The sequence below is a fragment of the Lonchura striata genome, chromosome 3 (genome assembly GCF_050655825.1).
Source record: "Lonchura striata isolate lonStrDom1 chromosome 3, ASM5065582v1, whole genome shotgun sequence".
Taxonomy (NCBI): Eukaryota; Metazoa; Chordata; class Aves; order Passeriformes; family Estrildidae; genus Lonchura; species Lonchura striata.
Window position 1 is genome coordinate 57,538,060 of NC_140705.1, and position 17,990 is coordinate 57,556,049.

The window sequence follows — 17,990 nt, forward strand, 5'->3', positions numbered from 1 at the left end:
TCCATAATAGCTGTTATGATTCTTTAAAATGCTGTTTCTGGTAGGGAAAAAAAAAAAAAGAAAAAAGAGGAAGACAAACCTCCTATCCTGTTTGCTTGCCTAACTTACTGGGAGAAAACTTCTGGGATACTGTGTTTCATACTTGCTTGCCATTATAGTGATACTGTCTATTTTATGGGCATAAATCTCTGCTGTCACTCCCAGAGCAGTCCTGGCTTCTCTCTTTGGTGTACAATGCTTGTGTAATCAGTTCTGTTTGTGCTGATGCATGGTGATCAGGACCAAGGGACTGCTCTAAGAGAGAAGTGAGCAAAATAAAAAGCTTGATTTCTAACTCTACCAATCCCAGCTCTGTTTCATGTGCCCCTGAAGTGTGCCATTGGACTTCTGGCAAAAGGGAATAGATACAGGGATAGTGAGTCTGCTCATTTGGAAGGAACAAACACGTTGGATTTTTCATGAATGTGTAGTGTTTGCTTCCAAAGCTTTTTGTTATCCTCAGCTAATGGTTCCATGTGCCACTTCACACTAACCAATGTGTTGACTCAGTGAACTTCAGTCACTTAGCCTGGCCACCCTGGTAGTGCCTGGCACATGTCTAGTCCTAACTAAGTGTTCAAAAAAGATTTTCACTGAAAACCACTAATGAAAGGGAAGAGCAAGCCAGCATGCATGAAGTGCATATTTACATTCTATACCTTGGGGATATAGTAAGAAATATTTGGTGAATTCTGTGATTGGCTTCCAGGATGTGCACCTCTCCTATTGAAAATGGTGCTTTTCTACTCAACATGTCTATTGCCATGGTGTTTTTAGAGCGTGAACTGTCAAAAGCTTTGTTCTTCTTCTTTTTCCTTCTCTTCTCTTTGCTCATTAGTTCTGAAGAGCTAGCAGAACTGTGAAAAAGCTGTGTTCTACTTTTTTGTACCTGATTGCCTATTTTCTAGATGCTCACACCTCTATATGTGAGGCAGTACCTGCCCTACTGCAGGTAATTAGATTATTCATAAAGTTATCAAATGAGTGCTTTGTACTTCAGATTTTTTATTTTTAGCCGCAGGCATGGATTTGTTAGTGGATGCCTCAGATTTTAGAGCCACAGAACAGTGGTGGGTGGTCAATCTTCTATAATATTCTGACATATAGGCATGCATATATGACATGTCTGAGCCTAATACCTTTTCACTTCTCATATATCCCCCCTCACAAGAAACAGTTTAGCAATCATCTCATGGTTTAGTTTTGTTTGGGCTACATAGGAAAGGAAAGTGCCCAGAGGTGAGGAAGCTGTGAAGGTGCTTGTGTTCTGTCTGCTGCAGAAGGCAGAGCTCTTTTGGCTCATGGTGTGTGCTGTGCAGTACTATGTGGAACTGCCCTCACAGTGTCCAGAGCAGTAATTAATGTTTTCCATTCCTCTCAGTTATTCTGCCACTCTCTTTCACTTTGCAGCATTTTCAGCAGCTGTGCTGATCTCCTTCCTAAGGTTATGTGCTAAATCTTTTCATGGACTGTATGTTTTGCTGACAGATTTATAAACATTTTATTCAATGTACTGTGTTTGCACTCACTGTGCGACTCCTGTTGGAGTCTCATGTGGCTCTTTGGTTATGGAATGATGCTCTGTTTGATTGCCAGCCGGGAGAGGAAGAAATCAGACATGAAAAAGAATGTCTGTCCAGCAATGACTACTGGGTCTGCCTTAAAAACTGAGAACAGTGCTACACTCTGATAAGCAAATGAGTTTCAATAAAATATTTGATCTAGACATACCTTTGGTTCCATCTCAGATCTTGATTTATTCTAGAGTTAAGAACTTGCTTTAGAAAGAACCTTGTTTTTCAAATGGAATCTTGTCTTGTAAATTTACCACTACCAATCTACCATGTCTTGCAATCTACCACAAAGTACCTCACTCGTGGGTGTTACTGAGAGGTATTGGAGTTGACATTTGGATTACACTAGTGGTTGTTTTGAGCTCTGTTTGGTTGGCTGGTTTTGCTAACCTGTTTGTTTGTAGTTTTTCACAAGCAATGTGTATTTCAGCATCATTTTTTTCTGTGTTTCCTACTGAATCAGACTGTGGTGGTTCTTGTTTGCTGGGCCCATTGAGGGACCCATCTTGTCCCTGGCAAGGGAAGGAATGTAACCACATTTATATTAATGAGTTAAACTCAATTTATTTGGTTGGTTGTTCTTGTAGAATATTTGCAAACTGACACCTGCTCTTCAGGCTGAGAACACATTCTATGTGGGATATAAAAGGCACCTGTTGAGTGAAATTTATGGCAAAATTGTGATGAAATTGCTGGCAAAAAGCTCAATTTTCTTAATATCTTTGTGGTAGCCCCTAGTTGCTGTCTTTTTAAATGCATCCCTTTAATGAGTAGTGCTTCAGTGTACTGTACAAGAAAGTGGTGTCTCCCATCTCTGCTTCTGCTGGTAAACTTCCCTTCATGGATACTCTGGATGTCTTGCACTTCCATTGCTCCAGAAAGGCTTCTCTTTACCTGAAGTTTGTTAATCATCTCTGTCAGCTTCTTTAGAGAGAGGGGATGTGAAGTGCTTTTCACATGTTTTTTCTCAGAGTTGATCACTTTCTCCCCCCCACTTATTTTCTAAGCTTTTGCTTGCATTTTCTACTTGTAGTATCTTGAGGGCACTATTTATTCGTGTCACTTGTTTCTTGTGTTTTATTCAGATTTTGTGCTGAGAATGAGATTGGGATCATAGAAGATTTTTTAAGTGTTAATCAAAAACAATGATGAAGAAATGTTTACACATAAAGCAGCAACAAAATTTATATGTATTAACAACATATAGAGAAATAAATGTAATTTCAAAATTCATTTGGTGGTATGCAGAAGCTAGCAATTGTCTCAGGGCAATGTATTTTGCCTGGATTTTTTTGTCACAAAACATTCATCCTGATGGGTATGTTTCTTTTCTGTCTGATTAGTAAATATTTGAATGAATGTGAAGAAAATATGACTCAAGCTTCTAAAATCAGCAAAAACTATGAAGAGCTCCTTACACATCTTTCTGGATTCTTGGACATCGACATCAGAGAAAAAGAGAAACCACAAGAACATTTAACATCAAAGGTGATTGTGTAGGGAAGTATTTCTCTGCAGTGATTTAACAGAAAAATATTTAGCTGTCACAGAAGTAAAGCAAATAATAGAGATCCTTGTATTTAATTATGGCTTGCAGACAGTGCTATCATCCAAAGGCAGATTTTTTTTTTTTTTACTGGGCTAATATTTAAAGGTGCTGAAGACTAATATGCCCCAGTGAACTCAGTCTGCTCTTATCTGCATAAATAATTGTTCAACCTGTAGTTCCCACATACAGCCTTGATTAAATATTGGTTAAAATATTTCCTTAAAACATTAATGCGGGGGTCAAAAGGTGATGTGTAAACTGTAGCACTAGATATTATCTCTTATCTTGAGCTGACATACCATTAAATAAAAACATCTGAAATGGCATGCCCTGAAACAGCCCTTACAATAAAATGCTGTAAATAACTTTGTCGTGTTTCTGAGACCTAATAATAAAAATTTATAATTTCTCTTCAGAATACTTCTGAAATTCCAAAAACTAAGCTTCCATTTAGGAAAAGAAAGTTGTTTGTATATTCTTTTAGCATCTATCAATGCTTCTGAAAGTAATTTTATTCTAATTTTATGCATTTGATTCATCTTCTGTCCACTCTTTGATCTCTATTTTTCTTCACTCTGGAGCACAATAGATATTTGGGGAAATTTTATTTCATTATGTTCATGTCATTGTAGGATTACAGTTGTAATAAATCAAGATTATCTAGGTATGTATCACAGTGAGTGTACACCCTCATAATATTACATAATATTGCAAGCACATTGAAATTTTAATAGATGCTCTAAAAAACGTTGTCACACAAGATGTACTCTTGCGTGCTTTAATAATTAATAAGTTAATAATGAGAGATTTAAAAAAACATATTTTCATGTCTTTTAACAGCATAGTAATAAATCTAGTTGGGAAATCTAATTTGTGCTGAAAGCTGTGCCTTAGGAAACCTTAGCAACTAGTTTTTCTGAGGTCTTGGCACATCTATTTAGTTTCTTTTCCACATTATGGTTTTATTTAAGACAGAATTGATCTGTTTTAGTCTTAACAAATGTCTTGCCAGTAGGAATCAGGGTACATATTTTGCTCACTCTTTGAAGTGCACCCATTCATCTATTCCACCGATTGGAAATATCATAGCATACCAAAACAGCCCTAGAATCCTCCTGGAAAGGACTCCTTTTTCCAAGGAGCTGGCTGCTCATAATGGCAGCACACCAGGTATTTGGCCCTGTCCTTGAATGTGCTTATGAAATATCTGTTACTAACTCAAACCTCTGGTGCTTAAAAAGTTTTGAGCATGAATTGCAGCTTTCTTGTTCCAAATGAAAGGCATACATCTTACAAAGCCAGGCAGGAAGGGTTTGCTTTTCACATGAAGGAGCTGCGTGGTCTCTTTTCTGACCTGCCTCATGTCAAGCACGGATATGCAGCAGCACTAGCTCTCCACCTGTTTAATACATCATAAAATCTGTGTGGGAGTAAATCTGAATAATATTATGCTAAAGTGGGGGTTTATAGTGAGAATATAATTCTATTATTTTAACTGTCTTTCTACTCTTTTTATAAAGGAGCAGTAGAGTGCAATTTTAAGTCTGACCTAGGGGTCAGAAACACCGAGTCATTTTTGGCATGATTAGGAGCAGGTATAACTGGGATGAATATTTTTAATTTTTAAGAGCTTTTAAGAAGCTACTAATATTTGATTTATTTCTCAAGGTCTCTGAAATACGCAAAGAAAATGTGACACTAAAAGGCCAGATTGCTGCTCTTCAAGAAGCTGTGAATGTCCATGAGATGGAGTCTAAAGCTAACAGAGAAACTATCATGAGACTAGTTTCAGAAGTGGCCAAGGAGCAAAAAAAGGCAGCAGAATATTACCAAGACATGGATAAACTTAGCAAGGTACATAATTGCATGGCTTGCATGCTTGTCTGCTTTTCAAATGTTTTCTTGAAATTTCAAATTAATTTTCAATAGAAATTGCATGAGAAATAATGCTTCTAAAAAAATTATTTTGATTAGGGTCCTTCCTAAAAAGGACATTTTTCTAAGGTTATTTTCAACTTTTTGAAAGTGAGATATGAAGATTAAACAATAGCATTTTGTAAAATAGATCTGAGGTAGATTTGATGGCTTTCAATGTTGTTTGCATATTTCTGGTTTTCTTTCTTCTTAGCGTTGTAACTTTTGTGCTTGCACACACATGTAAATAAATGAATGTGTATATTGTTGTGTATATTGTTAAATATGAAGTGGTGAAAAATGTTTTCTAAAATAATATTTATTTGATACTGCAAGTTTTCTGAGAATTTTTGACTCAGTTTTAAAAAAAATCTAATGAGAAATTGAAAGGAATTGATTGGACTCTATTCTTTCTCTTAAATCATTGGCAAGTTAAGTGTCTTGGCTTCCATACATGCTAGATTATCTTTTCACTGCATTATAAATTTGTATTTCATAATAATTGACTCATAGCCCAAAAGTTGTAGCAATAGGATGGCTTTTGCAGGAAAGCAAGAAGTTTCACTGTTGGGAAGCCTTAGGGGAAATCTGTGTAGCAGGAAGGATGGTCAAATGAGAAATGCAAGTTAAGTTGTAAGTCAAGTATTTCAAATTCACCTAGCTATGATTTGTGAAGTAAATGGATGTGATTAAAGGATTGAATTGCTCCAGGAGAACTCCCCATTAAGAGATTGTATATTTCAAAGGATGGATGAGCAAAGTGCATTTCTGTAGCAATTTTCCTTTTTGCTTTGCACTTTGAGTGATGTCTGTGGAAAGGAAGCAGTTTAATGAAGCCAGAATGAAGATTTCCTGCAGGTGAAACAGTGCAGTTAAAGCTGATGGCCAGAACGTGAGAAAATAAGAAACTTAGGCTGCCAAATACGTAGCTGAGTTGTGTGTGATTGAATTTGTAGGAATTTTGAACATAAAGACAACCTGGTGCAAGTGAGTTTTCCAAAGTAATACAGCATTTTCCCCATCCCTGGCATTCCTCTTTTCCTGAAGAAGAGACACCCACCATACACTTTAAAGGATATAGTGTTCTGATTTGATTGTAAGCAAAATACTTAGGAGATGAGAAATAGCTGGCAGCCTGCTCTGGAAAAGAAAGAATTTGTGGGGAAGATAAATTTAAGTACCACAAGGGTAATAAATTTTTCTTACTGCTGAAAATAGTCCTTACCAAGCTGTGTACAATTTTTAAGGCTCACTGGAACTGAGAGAGCCTGCACAAAAACTTAAACCAGTTCTTTTTGAGAATATTTTGTTTTCATGCTTCACTTCAAACACAGGTGTGTGAAGAAGAACAGAGTGTAGTTTTCTCAGTAAGCCAGAATCAGGAGATGTTTTAAACCAAGATCAGGGCTCCATTTGTCGCTTGTTTTTCAAGATTGCTCTGACTGCCAAAACATTTACCAAGTTGAGCTATTTTCTGAAAAATATTTTCCTATCATTATTTTGCATGTGTCAAATACATAATTTATTTAATCAATTTTAGAGAAATATCTTTCTAAATTATTGGCATTGCCTTTCAAAAGCATTGCCTTTGAAAAACCCCATCTGCATAGAGGCTGCAGATTCCTCCAGTGCAATTTCAGTTTAGCGACTTACATGTGCAGACACTGAGTAAATTTGTTGAGAAGGTTTTGTGTTCACAAAGGAGCATGAAGAAGTTCAGTATTGAAAAAGAAAGTAAAAAACAAAAAATGCTTTAAGTCCTCACATGTGAAGTGTGGAATCCCCTGTTCCCTTGATGGGTGTCTGGCTCGGTTACAGGAGGGGCCCCAGTGACACTTCACCGTGTACTTCATGCTGCACAGTGTAAGCACATGAACGGAGCTGAATGTGTTGTGACATGTTCCTCTGTCAAGGTGAGAAGCAGAAATCCATACTTTTCCTGTGCCAGAAGACTCATACTTGGATGTGTGTTTCTGGGCTGTTTTCTGGACTTAATGGAATTGCCTGTAGCTGAATTTACCCAGCAAGTGACTCTTTTCTGCCTGTGCCAACAGCTCTCGGGGCCAAACATTTTGGCCATCTTCAGATGGAGATGGCAGCCCATATTCCCCAATTTTCTCTTTAAATTCTTCCTAAGTGTATAGAGACCATCACACTGTTTTGTCAGTCATCTCCACCAAGATTTGGCCACCACACTCTTCCCTGCCACCACTCTGAAATTTTTTTAATTGCCTGTTTTAACTGCCAGGTAGTTCTCCACTCCCATGGCTTAGGAATTCTATGAATTCCTTCTCTTGATCAGGTGCATTTTTTTAATGTCCCAGGAGGAAATAGCTTCCTGTATTCAAAAATTCTTACTGAATAAAATGAAAGCCAGTTAACTACATTTTAAAGTTAATATATTTAAAATATTCTTTAGCATGTTTGATACTTGAGTATTTGTTGCAGTTAGCTGGGCTCCATTTGAGGAACATTAAAAAGTGAACAATCATTTTATCTGTTCCCCTCTCAGTCTCACTGCATGACAATATCAAGCAGCAAAGAATAAAATTCAATAATTCCTGAAACTAATAAAAGTAAAAAAAAGCAATTCAAGAAGCTGTTTTTTCCTAACCTATTATTTTTATTAATTTATGAATATGTTCTTCTATATATTTCTGAATTTCTCATGTTTCTGATGGAATCTCGCAAGATTTTGCTTCTGGAAATCTGTAAATATTGTGCGTACATTTATTATGGCTGAATTGGATATCAAATTTGCATTTGATAAAAAACACCATTTAAATCCTGCTCAGATTTCTCGACTGAGAATCAGAATACCTGAACTTTCTTTCTGTTTTTCCAGAGAGTGATTATTGATTATGAGAATCATAATTAGAGAACGACAACATTCTTTCAGAGTGTCTATAGGTCCTCTAAGATGTCTTTCTTACTCTAGCCAAATTTCTTTTTTATATTTAATAAATTCCTCTATGGTATTTATCTAAGACATAGAAGAGAATGCATATATGCTTCTGCATTAATTAAAATACAGCATTGCCACAGATGAGCCACAAGAACTGGTAAACTGTCTTGTTCTGTTTCACATCTTTGCTTATGGTTCAACTTGGAAATATTTGTGATTTCCCTCTGAAGTGTTATTTTAAACATTCGTTTTGCAAAGGTGTGTATTGTGCAAAATCTTTAAAGAACATACTTGAAATGTATGCAAGCAATTTTAATTAATACAAATACGTCTGCATTTACTACTGATGCAAAATTAACCAAGAAAATACTCTTTAATATTCAATATTGGCTTATATTGATATGTTAATGAACAAAATGTATCTAAGTAGTTTCTAATTAATATAAACATAGTAAAATAAATCAATTTTATGAAAAGAGTTAATTAAAATATGAAAACCTTATTTAAGGAATTGGATTGAACTTGAGAAACATGGCTACATTTTGAATATACCCAAATACTTAGATTGTAGGAGAGACAGTCAAATGATTTTAGGTTTTTCTTGTACCAACAGATAAATAAGAAAGTTTCTCAGAACCTGGATTTTTTTTTTTTCATTTTTGTTTATAAGATGTCATTAAGAAAATACATATTAGAGACAAGTTTCAGCAGGCATCACAGATATTTCCAGATGGAATAATTTGAGAAGACAGAAGATAAGAGAAAGCTAGTTTACAAGCCTTATGGTATAACAGTAGTAACTGGAGGTGCAGCTGGTGTAAGAATTGATCTAGATAACACCTGCATTATTTTAATACCTTATTATTACTGTTAATGTAATGTGGAGTCTTTTTTGTATATGTATATGTAGTTGACTTTAGTCTGTTGAGAGCATGCTGCTGATTGGGGTGTCAGTATTAATAAAATAATGGAATTTAGACTGGAAAAGATCTGTAAGTTCATGGATACCAACTGTTAACCCAGCACTGCCAAACCTGCCATTAAACCATGTCTCCAAGTATCCTGTATACAGTATCCTGTATCCTAATATCCTGTATATCCCTAAGTATATATCTAGAGCTGGTGACTCCACCACTTATTCCCCTGGGCAGCCTGTTCCAGTGCTTCACAGCCCTTTTGATGAGGAATATTTTCCTAATTATATTCCTAATTTCCTAATATTTCATAATATTATAATGTCCAATCTAAGCCTCCCTTGCCACAATTCAAGGCCATTTCCTATGTTTCTTAACTGGGAGAAGAAGTCGACCCCCACCTGTCTCCAGCCTCCTTTCAGGCAGTTGTAGAGAGTGATAAGGTCTCCCTTAAGCCTCCTCCAGTTTAAACACCCCCAGCTCCTCCAGATCCTCCTCGTCAGACATGTGCTCCAGACCTTCCCCAGCTCTGTTGCCCTTCTCTGGACACGCTCCAGCCCCTCAATATCCTCCCTGTAGTGAGGGGCCCAGAACTGATCCCAGGATTCGAGGCACAGCCTCACCAGTGCTGAGAACAGGGGGACAATCCCTGCCCTGGTCCTGCTGGCCACACCATTGCTGATCCAGGCCAGGATGCCATTGGCCTTCTTGGCCACCTGGGCACAGCTGGCCCATGCTCAGCTGCTGTTGACCAGCACCCCCAGGTGCTTTGATGCCAGGCAGTTTCTCAGCCACTGTTTGGTGGCTTGAGCTTCTTTATTTTAGACCTTGATTTTTTAATAAACTATGTTTGTTTTCAGATGTTCACAATTTTACAAGATGGTGATTAGGTAAGCTCCCTGGTACTGGCAAACCATTTTAGCACTGCTTTTCTGAAAGGAAAAATACACACTGCCGAAAACTGTAATTGAAATAAATGACTCTTTATTCTTTGCTGTAATTACCATAATGTAGTTCTGAGTGCAGGTGGAAATTTTGTATTAATAGGACTTGTCTAGAATAAAAAAGATAAATTGGCAAGGAATCAGGCCAACATTTGTTTCTAAAACAATTCTAAAATTACTTCAGAAATGTGTAATAACAAATAATTTCCTAAATAACAGGGGTTGTTTTTATTTATGTCTTTGCATGTTTGTCTTTCTGTAGCTATTAAAAATTCTAGTATTTTTACTATCATATTTTTGTATTTTATTTTCTAAAAGTGCTCTCCAAACTCCTTATTTTGGGCCACCCTCCCTGCTGATCTACAGAAATATTCCCAGATTTAACTGCTTGATTGGCAGGTATTCCATTAATACGAATTACATCCTATGCTCCACTGCAAGCACATGCAGACCCAGAGAGACCCTTGAGTAACCACCACATTAATAACTACTCCAGGAACAGTACTCTAACTCCAGTGTGCACAATCTTAACTCATATTAGTCCACTTACTGAGCTTCTACTTACCACTGAGACCTCCAGAAAAATCCAATCCTCTGTAGTAATTTTGTGTCATGGGTAAAATATTATTCTTTCCTTTTGCGTCATGTGTGAAATAATATTCTTTCTCATTTGTTCTTACCAATCAGAAAATGCCCTGAGAAATGAAGACCTAGTCTTTGCTGTACTTTTAGTTGGTCTTGCTGCAAATATTTTTCTAGTATATGTATGTGTAAGCACTCTTAATATTGGTATTGTGGGGAAAGGAGAGACACACAATACTTTATGTTTAGGTGGTTATTTTTATTTATTTTTTCCTGTCATAATTTGTGTTGGTGTCATGGGTCAGGATGCACAATTCTTTCTGTCTGCTCTGATCAAGTATGTCAATATTTATATACAACTGATATAGATACATATGTATTGGCTATATTTTATTAATTCCCAACCATGCCTTGATTTGTCTGGTTCCTCACTTCTCATTTCTGTGAATAATCTCAGGAATTTTTTGTTGCATTCAGATAAACTGATCACAGAGATCACCTCTTACAACCATATTCAGGGATATTATGTCTATAGTTTTGGTCAGCTCTGAATTGTTAGGCAGTTGGAGTTGATCATCACTGTAGCTCCCTTCTAACTAAAATATTCTATTCTAACCTACCCTTCCCCTCTCAGTTGTAGTTACTTTGACTTTATTTATGATACATCTTTTTCACTGCTTGTTTTTCAGGCCATATTATATGGATGGAAAAAGTAAGATTTCAATAGTTTTACAATAAAAAATTTGGTTTCATTCACCTGGAAATTTTATTTATGTATTCCTTTTTACAAACCAATGTAAGAGGTTAAGTTTTAGTGTGATAATGGCAGACTTCAGGTTTTCATCTATTTCAGTGGCAATTCCCCTATGAGACCCTGATGTTGAGTAAATAAGAATATGGGTTGTAGTTTCTCTGTCTGAAGTACCTGCTCCTGAGTTATTCCTTAATTTGTGTGTTGTGGAGAGGGTTTCTAACTGATTTTAAAAATCTTTTTTAATTTTTTAATGCACTTTAGGATCTTGACAGTGCTATAATAAAGAGGCAGAGTTTAGAGATGGAAATCAGAAACCTCCAAGAGAAACTGACTCTTAACCAGAAAGCTTTGGACATCTCAAAGCAAGAGCTGCACAATCTGAAGAAATCTTCCAGTGAGTTAGATGCAAACTTGAAGAGTAGCAGAGAAGAGGCCAGGACTGCTCAGAGCTCTTTAGAGGCTTTTAAAGAAGAAATTGCTACCCTGCTCAGCTGTAGATCTGCAATAGTTAAACCTTCTGAGAGGGCCATTTTGGAGAGGATCCAAGAAATAAATTGCAAAGAGGAGAATAAAGAAATAGTAAGTCAGCCACTACCGCACTTGCCCAATGTGTGCATTTATTCTCTTTGGTCTCTCTTTAATTTTATTCATCTGATAGTGTTGGTTCTTTCTGCTTAGGTTTTGGAATTACAGAAGCCTTTAATTTTGTTGCCTATTGATTTAAGGTAATAGGGGAAAAGGAACTGTTTTACTAAGCAGGAAGAGTTAATAAATTAAATTAATAATAAATGACGTTAATAATAGAAGACTTGGAATGGTCTTTCAGTTACAACATTGAAATTTGGTTTCTGTGCCAGCAGACATCAAAGGTGGCTGGTTGCTATGATTTAGTAAAACCTGTGAACAAGTAGGGATTTGCTGCTACAATGGTGACTTCAAGAACTGACTTCTTTCTCAAAGCAAATATAATTGATGAGTTGCCATAGGCAACTTCTTTCCCTCCAACCCTCAAAACCTGCACCTAAAAATAAAGATGTGTTTTTACACTTACAGCTAAATCTTATTCAGCATCCAAAGAAGGTAAAAGGAAGGCTGTGGCTTGAGGCATTTGGGCTGGTGGTTTGCAAAGGTGTGTTTGAATGTATAGACAGAGAAGGGACAGCTCAAGAGAAAGGTGAATCAGAATGCAGCCTGACCAATGTCAGTATCCTGACGCTGCACTGAAGTTTCTCACTTGCTTGCTTACAATTTATTAATTTTGTCAGTGAGAACTATTTATATAATTAAAAGTCACATACTAAATCCAAAGCTGCTTTCAGTGAGCCACTGAGAACCAGCTCTAATTTTCTTGCCAGATTTTGAAATTCTAGCATCTCCTGCTGATGTGATAGTTTTTAATGACAGCAAATGGTTTTGTATTCTGTCCAAGGCTGGAAATAGTTCTTGAAAATAGTCTGTGCATTTTGGTGAAGTACTTTAAAGGAAACCAAAACCTGTGCCATTGGTCTTCTTGCCTACCTGGGCACATTTTTGGCTCAGTTGCAGCCAGCTGTTGACCAGCACCCACACATCCTTTTCCACCACACAACTTCCCAGCCACTCTGCCCAGCCTACAGCAATGTTGTGATCCGAGGGCAGGACCTGGTACTTGGAACTGGCACTTTGCCTTGCTCAACTTCATACATTGGCATCAGCCCATTGATCCAGCCTGCCCAGATCCCTCTGCAGAGCTCTCCTATGCTCCTGCAGATCCACACTCAGACCCTGCTTTGTGTCACATGTAAAATGGTTGTAGTCTGAAATTATCCAGTAGCCACATTAAAACAAAAAGCAGGAAAGGGATTTTTATTTTGCAGGCTGACTGATCGAGCTGCATTAGTCATAGGAATGAGAATTTGTGAAATCAGAACTGCAGGACCAAAAATGCAGCCTTTATAAGATTATGGATTAGGCATGGGTTTAGGGTAACAAGGCTGCAACATTGCTTTAGGAAATGCCTACCTTGTGGGGTGTCCCTAAGCCAAGGATGGGTTACACCAGGGTGCCACAGGATGATAAAATGACAGCTTCTGCTCTGCTTCTGTGGTATAATCCTTCACTTTCTCATGTTTATGGATCTTTGAAGCATGTAAAACCTCTCTGCAGCCTGATAAAGGGGCTCTAGGTTCCCTGGCAGTAGCGCATCTGTAGGGGACCAAGTTACTGAAATTCTTGTTCCTGGTGGGTGATGTGAAATGCAAAACAGCATAAAATATGTTTGTGGGTTCTTGCAGATTTATTATTGTTTAGTGTTGTCTACTGCATGAGCATCAGTAATTTCTCAGTGTTTTTAGGCAAGTTGGGGGCAAACTGTATTTAATTGCAGTTTGAGTTGAAAACCTTTCAGTGCAATTAAAATTAATGAGAGCTACATGTACTTCTTGTTAATTTTATTAACAAGAACCAACAAGATGCTTAAAATTAAGAGGTTGCTTGGAGATGAGTGTCTGAACCTTGAGTTTCAAATACACTGTAGTTAACTATGTGACCAAATAATTATATGACAGTAAGAAGAATACAGAGGGAAACAAGCAACTTGGTATATAGTACTGCCTTTCAGTATTTGGCAGTCATATAACCATATACTTTAAAGCATTTGATACATAAATAGTTTACAACTTCAAATCCATTACATTATGTGCAGGTGTTGTAAAGTTAAGAGCAAAGAATTAGAAATTTTTTCAAAATTGTTCTAGTTGCTTGTTTTGAGTTTTTATCCCTTTATCCTTGGGCTCTGGTTAGATTACAGAAATAATTATTACCAATATTTTTTAAAGCACAATCTTTTGAACACTGCTTAACAGTTACCAGTTGGGAAACACTCCTCTGAGACTTAATTATCCATATCTACCTTCTCCCCTACATGCTGCATGTATTTTCTAAATAACTTGCATGCTTTTTCTAATCAACTCCTCAATAAAATAGTGATTTCTTTGGCTTATTTCAAGGAATGATATCTGACTGCCAGGTATTGCTGCTGTGCCCACATCTTTGGAAGTTTTCTGTCTGAATTACTTTGTATCCATAAAAAATATCTGAATTTGTTTTTTAATATATAACCATACTTTTTAGTAATTTGACTTATTTATAATATCTGCTGTTCACTTTTGGGTGTCTCCTGCAATTTTTTGCTGGTGGTTACAGATTTTCTTTTTGACTTTTTAAATGCATATATTTTAAAGATAGATATTTTGTCCTATTTTTAATAATTTGTTGATTTGTCTTTCATATCTTTCTAGCATTTCCCATGTAACCCCATATGCTTTGTTGGTTTGCTTGCTCCCTAGATGGTATCTCAGCTTGAAACACAATTAGCTAAATCGACTAAAGCTTTGGAAAATCAGACCAGATTGTACCATGAAGCTCTAGAGAGGAGCAGGAAAGCTGAAAAATGTTCTGAGAATTTCCATGATCAGCTGAAGCACTTGGAAGAGGAATTATTAACCGGAGACCTGATGCAAGATGGATTGAAGCTTGAGAAACAAAAAGTAGTTGCACACATTATTTACTTTTGAATAGAAGTCACTAAAGGCAGAGACACAGCTCATTGTATTGCATTGGTCTACTGGAGCACTGCAAGTAATGTGAAATAGCGGAGTCAGACGTCATGTAGGGACCAACAGTTACAGTTGGAAGATGTAGCTAAGTTTGTGAGTTCCAAGTCCATTACTGTGAAACAAAACAAACAAAAAACCCCCACCCCCAAAAATCCACGAAGTGAAAAAAAACCCCTAAAACCAAGCCACATTCCAAAACCAGTTTAAAAAGCTTAAAAGAAGTCCCTGTCAATACCCCATCAGAAGTCCTTCAACTATTCTCTGATCTTAAAATTTCTCTCATCTCTATGTCTTTCTCTAAAAAACGGTCTTATCTGGTCTGCAATTTCTCAAGATCTTGTAGTCTTTGATTCTTTTATATTATTAGACAATCATGACTACTAGGTTTTTTTGTCTAATTCTTTGAATGAACATACTGTTAACCTGTAACTCATTCATGTACCAAAGAATTTGAAAAATGACATAATACCTGGAAAGCCAACCACTACAGCTACAAAAAGCAAAGTTGCAGCATGTTGTCAGGCCAGGATTAATGCCTAGAGGAATCAACAGTTTTGTGCTATTTGTTTTGCCTTAGACTATGATAAAATAACTTTTTTGAATGAAGCATCCATCACATTGGGAGAGAACCAGAAAAAGGAGCTGTTTCTTCTGCTTTGCTTCCTCTGTGAATAACATGTGGCCCTAGATTCTTAAATTATTCTCTAGATTTTAGTGCAATGAAGAAATCTTTTTTGCAATTTTTTTTTTCTGTCAATGAATAACTGCTGTGCTTTCCTCCTCTGCTGCTGTTTTAAATTTTTTGAATCAAATATCATGAAGCAAAAACAGTGGTAATGTTGCAATGAACAAATGGTGAAAGTGGTTTGGTGTTTTTTTTTTTTTTAATTTTTATTTATTTTGTTGGTTCTTTGCAAATATAATGGTTTGCACCAGAAGTAAGAGGAAATAAAGTAAGTGTTGACTAAAAAAGGATATAGGGAGAATTTGCAGTTTTGTCAAGAGTGTGCCCAATTGCACCTTTTTGGTGTATTATTTCTTGTAGTGTACTTGTACATATAGTTGGCTGCCTCTATAGTTGGAATTGCATTTAAAGTGTACTTAATGTCTTCTAATGAAATTTTATTATTCTTCTGTTCACTTTCCCACATCTTAGTATCTGAAATTTCTGGAGCAGCTTAATGAGAAGATGAAGCTGGATAGTCTAGCAGCAGAGGTTGGATTTGATATGACTATGGATGTGATTCTGGCCCGGGTAGAGCAGTTGGTGAAACTGGAAGGGGATGCGGTGGTTGAGAACAAGACTGTGGCATACAGCCTCAGAAGGAAGGTATACAAAAAAGACATGCCATTCAAATTTAAACATATGGCTATGTTTCTGCCATGGCTTGCTAGAGGCAGCAGACTGTATACGTGCAAGGAATTTCAAAGATATCCATGACATAAAAAGAAGATAGTGAATGTTTGAAAACTGTGCAAAAAGGCTGCATATTGAAATAATAAACCCACCAGTTGGTTGAACATGATACTGCTTTTCACAACTTAAGAAAAAACTATGAAGTTATGGATGTTTATATCTGTATATTTGTCTACTTTTTAATACACATTTATAGTTCTGTAAACAACTGCCATTAATATTTAAATCTAAAGTGATCTGCCAAGGAGGGAGCTACATTACACAAACTTCTCTAGAAACCAGTAGGGTCTTGGTTGCACCTCACCTAGAATTGCAACATTTCCAACAAGAACTGTTCTTTCATTCAGTTGTTCCTACAGGAACGTGTCTGTTCAAATTTGATCAAGCAGCCCTCTGTCATCCTGTTCTGACATAGGGAAAACTTTTGGGTTTAGGCTTGTCAGACTGGTATAGAGCTGGGAATTGGGTCTGTTTAAGGTTTAAAACAATAGAGAAGCACAATAAATTGGTAATACAAGGAGTATCAAGTTAGTGTATATATGTTGATACTTCACAAAGTTTTCAAGAGATGAAAAGGAGTTCAGGTTATAAATGCAACATGAGGATTAAATTTGTGACTATGTAGTACCATGGTCTCTCACATTTATTTTTCCAAATGTCCTTGTGTCTGGAAATCAAGTTGAAAGCTCAGAAAGAAAAGCTTGAAAGCAAAGAGCTACACATGAAACTTCTGCGTCAGAAAATAACCCAGCTGGAAGAAGAGAAGCAAGTAAGGGCTGCCATACCCGTGGAAAGGGATGAAGCCAATCTCGCTGTCAGAAAGTTACATAAGATGATAGAAAGGCTACAGAAGCAGCTTGATCTGGCAAGGGAAACAAATACTGATCTCAAAGCTAAGTTGTCTGAAACCAACGAACTTAAGGTGAGTTAAAAGATTGCATTTGTACTTCTATCCATTTTTCTATTCCAGTTACATACAGCTGGACTTCATTTACATTTAATGTGTTCACGGACAACTGCTCAAATCTAGGTGGCAAAAGCAAATATTATATTACAATGTCTTGGGTAGTTTAAAATTTGTCTTTTTATGCCTAGTAGCACCTGCAAAGCCCAACGTAAATTTTCGGGCTAGTATAAGAAAAATATAATATATGCATCTCTTTCTTTCCTATTGGCATGACTGTCATGTATTTTCCCATGAGTCGCTTACAGAAGCAATTCATATCTATTCTGATGAGTATGGGGGGAATATAACAGGCAAGATCCTATTTTAATTGTTCCTATGTTTCATTACATTGCAGTAGTAATAATTACCTTCTTTTTCTTAGGTGAATATAAGTAGTAGTTTGCAGCCATTGATATCTTGCCACCACTAAGAAAAAGGAAGATTGATTTTATGTGACATTGTGTCTTGTGGCAGATGGAGTGAAATAGACAACTATGCACATATTCCTACTGAACCATTTTTACCAGCAAAACATTTGACAACTCTTTTTATTACTATTTTTCCAGGGGCTGGAAGAGAGTGAACCCTCACTGTGGATTTTCTTTTCTGTCCAGATACTTCTTTTCATTAAACCTATAGAGAATGAACTGTCTTTGAAGGAAAAATATTTTTGTTAATTTTGTTGAAATAGGCCAGTATCCTTCAATAAATTTTCAGTTCATATGTACATGTGATGATTTAATGAAGAACCCAAAAGAAACCACTAAACCATTAAAATGCTTATTCATGATCATTCCTGATATTTTTATTGTTCACTCAAGTTAGATGAAAAAGTATGGCAAATTTAACACTTCCT

At 36.5% G+C, this 17,990-nt stretch overlaps 1 protein-coding gene across 4 annotated transcripts in view; it reads left to right on the forward strand.

The window, feature by feature from the left end:
• Nucleotides 1-17,990, forward strand: part of CCDC170 (coiled-coil domain containing 170) — a 48,726-nt gene that overhangs the window by 11,958 nt on the left and 18,778 nt on the right. For 3 of the 4 annotated variants that reach the window (XR_014954260.1, XM_085576597.1, XM_031504491.3), the window contains exons 4-9: nt 2,957-3,101; nt 4,831-5,016; nt 11,437-11,754; nt 14,502-14,702; nt 15,928-16,101; nt 16,868-17,110. Coding sequence is in view for 3 of the 4 variants with exons in the window: in XM_085576597.1 (XP_085432723.1) it covers nt 2,957-3,101; nt 4,831-5,016; nt 11,437-11,754; nt 14,502-14,702; nt 15,928-16,101; nt 16,868-17,110 (1,267 nt within the window). In the remaining variant the exon portion in view is untranslated. Of the gene's footprint in view, nt 1-2,956; nt 3,102-4,830; nt 5,017-11,436; nt 11,755-14,501; nt 14,703-15,927; nt 16,102-16,867; nt 17,111-17,700 lie in introns of all 4 variants that reach the window. The other variant, XM_085576599.1, reaches the window with a different exon arrangement.